General features: G+C 33.1%; 1 protein-coding gene across 2 annotated transcripts; it reads right to left on the minus strand.

The window, feature by feature from the left end:
* Positions 1–563: 563 nt before the first annotated feature.
* On the minus strand, positions 564–1,664 carry LOC105118350 (myb-like protein H). Of its 2 annotated transcripts, none has more exons than XM_011016274.1 (2): positions 1,333–1,664; positions 564–1,188 (listed from the first exon to the last, which is right to left on the minus strand). In XM_011016274.1, exons 1-2 carry the CDS (start codon positions 1,455–1,457, stop codon positions 792–794), a joined length of 522 nt encoding a protein of 173 aa, XP_011014576.1. In that variant the 5' UTR covers positions 1,458–1,664; the 3' UTR covers positions 564–791. The 2 variants fall into 2 exon arrangements, with proteins under 2 accessions (XP_011014576.1, XP_011014575.1); XM_011016273.1 differs by having other exon boundaries at positions 564–1,197; positions 1,333–1,647.
* Positions 1,665–5,005: the final 3,341 nt, after the last annotated feature.

A 5,005-nucleotide genomic window follows, 5' to 3' on the forward strand; every position in this document is an offset into this window, starting at 1 on the left:
GAATCCGAGATCCATTTCATTATTTGAAGTCCAAAATATTCCAGCCGCGCAACAATATTTGAGTCTCTTATGATGTTCTGCTAGTGACGCATATATATACACGTATATATAGCTAGGTGTTGACCTCAAAATCATGTTGCGTGGGAAGAATTTTGTCAACCACCCGTGTATATATGTACGCGTAGCACCTTACTTAGCTGGGAAGCACCATCGAAATGAAGAAACTTCCTAGTGTAGATTAACATAATTGAGAATGCAACTAATTTTGTCTATGCTTACCAGTACGATTACAGTGGAGACTCTAATGATTTTATTTTGTTGGTGTTGTAAAGAACAGTCTCGAACTTGGGAGGCTGTTTGAAGAGAGGAAGATTTGTAGGCATGTCAATAGAGACCGTCATGAGGATAATGATGACTTGGTAGGCTATCATCACCATTCACCATGGAATTGAGCCATAATTTCTGTCTTTTCAATTGGTATCATCATCCTTGTTTCACACATGGACCATAATATTAGTCACCAAATTTTGATGGTATGATGATGATATAGATATGGGCATCTATTTTCACTCCATATCTCACAATCTTTTCTGGGTTCCAATATTCCATACATTGAACTTATCATCAGTATTTACATCTATGAACTGTTCTTTCTGGGAACAAGATTCCCACAAGATGACAAAACCATAACCATATCTATACTGTGTACATGTAGCATTGCAGATAAGCATCATCAATTCATGTTCTTGCTTGTTATTTGGAGATAAATTAATAATGATGAATCATGATCATCAACTTGAAACCTCGTCTAAGAGCTTATACCTTCTCACCTTATTTCTAAACACTTGTTTTGCGAACCCATGGTTTGATATCTCCTCCGATCTTGTCCTTCTAAGCTTCTCCTCCAATTTTCCATTTGTGATTAGTCTCCTTCGGGTTGATGGTGATCTCTCTGGCGACCTTTGTTTCTTGATGGGGCTATTGATTTGAAACCGCAAAGTTCCTCTATGGTTCTTTGATGGGCCTGCTTGATTGTCACCGTTCTTTTTCTTGTTCTTTCTGCTGTCATCTTCGCTGTTATTTTTATTTGATGATGAAGAATTTGAAGAATTCTGTGATTTTTCTTTGGTGTCATGGCTCAGACACCAATTGCAGACTTGGTAAGACTCTGCTTTTGGATACAGGTTGCTGCAATACCTGTGGGAAATTAGTCAAGGAGCTCGATTTGAGAATCCCCAGATTGATAAATCTTGATCTTGACAAATAGATAAAATTCAGGATAGAGCTTGAAGGTTTTTTTTCTTATCTTTTTTAATTGTATTAAAAGGGTACCTGTGTTGAGATCTGAATTGGCAGACTTTGCACTGGAAAAGCTCATGAGGAAGACCACAGTCGCCACACATGCAACATTCAGGGCTTGATTGCGATGATGAAGTACCTCCTTTGCTTGCTATCATACTTGTGAAGTGAATTAATTATAGGTGATGGGTTAGGCAGCTGTGCCACAAAACACCACAGGCATCAAACAGGAGTGAAGGGGGGAGGGTCTTTTATTGCACACGTTAATATCTGGATTATCTTTTTAAGGTGTCGTCCCGTGTTTCAAAAGTAATATATTCATTTCACATCCCTCCCTTTGAAAGATATAATTATTGAGGTTGAGGACTGATAACAACATTCTCTTTCCAGCAGTTTATTATTCATGCCCTTTTGTTTTTTTCCAAATAAGATAAGAGGATGGCAGATGATCCAATTCTCACGCTGTTGGTCAACAGAAAGTGAGGCCGAGAAAAGAAATAAAACAATTGTGGTAGTCTTAATTTCCCACGTCAAGAAAGCACTCGTTCTTTCGCTCCGAAGAAGTTAAAATTTGGAGTTGTGGTTAGGATTGGCACCGGTGTGCTTCCTTCCAAGATCTCATGTTCAAGTTTCTTACTTGCATGTATAATAATAAAAATTCAAGGAGAAGGAAATTAATTGGCGATCTTGAATTGCGAAGCCACATGCTCACAGCTGCGATGCAAAGGGCCACCGGCTCTGCACATGAAGGGCATCTTGTTGATGTTCTTACATCAAATCTCAGGCAAATTCTTTCATTTTGAGAGCAAAGTCATCTCTGAATCCCACCGTGTGCGTAAGGGATACCCTCATGAGACGCCACCAAATGGTTACTTGCACACTACGAACACGATCCATTCTCTCGAAGACGTATCATTTTTCTTTTCTCGGTGTTCAATCCTAGTGTGTGAGACCCACACGGAGCAAAGAGCTTGAAAAGCTAGGGCTCCAAGTCCAAAGTTTTCCCCTTTTTATACGCCTATTTGCTGAGTTGAAAAAAAAAACGGGGGACCCTTCAGTCTCCTGGAATCACTAATCAGGGTGATACTTTGACACCAATTAATTTGCACCAGCGCCAAGAGATTCTTAATGCGTGCCCACAAGAAAGCCACGATGAACAAACATGAAAGCGTCACCAAAACTCAAAATAAGATTGTTCTCTTTGCAATTTACATACGACCCCTCCCTGGTCCCCTCTAATATATTGTAACGTCAACGTTTTGTTTGAGGCAAGGCCACATGTGCATCACGTGCTTCGCCATTTTCGGGGGAAAAGGTAACATCTAGACTTCTGTTAATTAATTATAGAATAAACTAAAACAAGAGGTGTTTTATTGCATCACCTCACACATCACTATTTTTTTATTTTTTTTCTAATTTTTTTCTAATCTCATATTTTAACATTTAATTTACCCATATCAAAGGTATAACCCATATCAAAAATTTGACAGGTTAACTTAAGTTGTTTTTATTTTTTTAATTGATATTTTATTTTAATTTCATCATTTAATATAGAGTTTATTATAAATTAAATTTCATAATTTATTTTGATATGTTTATTATAAAATTATTTCGGTCTTGTGACTAAGGTCAAATATTTTACAAGTTAACGCGAGTAGATTCAGATTATTTTATTATGTCTTGTAAAAAATCTAAAAGGTACAGACTTTTCATTATTAAAAAATATTTTTTACACATTCATATATTATTATTAATGCATTATTTATTTTTGCTTTTTTAAAAACACTATCATTATCTAAGTATTTTTTTTTACATTAAAAAATAATCTGACTTACAACGCATCATGAACCAACAATCTAATTATTATACTTTAAGGCCATCTTAATTTAATAAACATCATTCCAGTTAAATCACAATCTCATCTCCTAGCAATTGCTTCATTATAGTTATTATTGTTATAGAATGAAGCATTTGATTTGATGAGTATTTTTTCTTTATAACATTATCATGATTTTGGTGTGTTTCTATGGCCTCATTCTTTATTGCCTCTTATTTAGTTTCTCTTTTCTCTTGAAGTTTGTGGAGCGTATTTACAAATATTTTTTAAAAAATTGCATTTTCTAATTGTAATATTTTAAAAATTCACAACTAGAAAGTGTAATTTTAACCAAAATATATTATTTTTTAAAATCTTTTTTTATTTGTTATTAGTTTGCTATTTAAAAAAAAAATGCTATTAAAAATATATTTCATGGGATCAAAAACTAAAACAAGGTGTCATTTCAAGAGAGGTGTTAGCTACCTTCTCTTTTGTTTTACCTCTTTCCACGTATCTGGATATTATTGATGGTGCATGTTTTTACCAAAAAATATAAAAAAATAAAAAAATAAAAAGCATTATGTTTGGGCCATTTCCAAATAGAGTGGCCAACAAATGCCCCAAATATACGATCACTACTCATTACCCTATACATCATCTCTTGAAGCCATTTATGACCACTAACAATGTCATGTTGTTTTGGTTAAGGTCTAAACAATCAAAAGTTTTTATCCTTTTTTTTTTACAACACGAACTGTCCTTTATACATATATTTAGATATCTTTTCATTCTATAAAGGCTTAGAATGTTGTATCCATACCCACATGCATAATGTTTTTATTATCTTTAACATATTTTTTGCAAGTATAATGTAAGGTTGTCACCACTTTTTCTAGCCAATGGTCAACATTGCAAATATAAATCACTTTCCATGTAAATTAAGCACCTATTTTTTTAATCAATTATTATTTTCATCCAATAGATTAATAATAATCACCAACTTCATTACCAATAAAGTGCAAGGCATTATAACAAATAATGGGTGCTAATTTTTTCACCAATTATGAGACTCCACATTTCGAGATGACTGTGACTAAGTCTATAATACCTTGGGTTATAATTTTTCACATACTAAACAATTTCACTCTTTAACAAATTTTGCTTATAGTTTCTCTCAATTCTATCATATTTAAACATTAAAAAGTCTCTTATTTCACAATTATTAGGTAAATTATTAGTCATAGGTCAAACCTAACAACCAATAAACCAAGACACAAAGTTCGAAATCAACATCACACATCTTTTCTCAAAATAGCAGGTCATGAAAAGTTTAATTTTTGTGTGAAGTTTTTCATGACTTCATCATACAATTTTTTTTATGTTTTTGTTGTTTCCTTGTCTCTTTTTATCATTAGCTGATTATTAGTACTTAAAAGTGTATTTTTATCAAAGTTTTATATTAACATTTTGCACTTGAAGTATTAATAACTCCTTAGCTAAAGAATGTTTTATAATAACAAGTCTGATACTATAAGATACCTTTAATTTATAGTAAATATTCATCTTAAATGTAGACCTATCACATAAATCAAAGGATTAATTGATGAGTTTAACTACTGAAATTGAGAAGATAAAGAGAGGGTGAAGCTTAGAAAAGTGATGCTGATTTGGTTTAAACTGGAATACTGTTCAGTCATTGGGTCATATCTGGAGTTGTAGATCTTGGATTTCAGTTTGTTTTATATGGCTCGAAAGCTAAGACATAAACCTAAAACATTCATGGGAATGCAAGACTCAATTGTGCTATTTAGAAGTCCAAATCTTAGTAACAATAAAGAAGTTTGAATTTATCATACAGCCTAGATATTGTTCAGTGTTTAGCCTATA

This window comes from Populus euphratica, unplaced genomic scaffold (genome assembly GCF_000495115.2).
Source record: "Populus euphratica unplaced genomic scaffold, PopEup_1.0 scaffold1892.1, whole genome shotgun sequence".
Taxonomy (NCBI): Eukaryota; Viridiplantae; Streptophyta; class Magnoliopsida; order Malpighiales; family Salicaceae; genus Populus; species Populus euphratica.

What these genes read in the sequence shown, in the direction of transcription:
- LOC105118350 (XM_011016273.1), bottom strand. Translation starts at nt 1,457, where the DNA reads ATGATAGCAAGCAAAGGAGGTACTTCATCATCGCAATCAAGCCCTGAA. An exon ending in CAATTCAGATCTCAACACAG is followed by an intron (nt 1,198 to 1,332) that starts GTACCCTTTTAA and finishes AATTTCCCACAG; the next exon opens with GTATTGCAGCAACCTGTATC.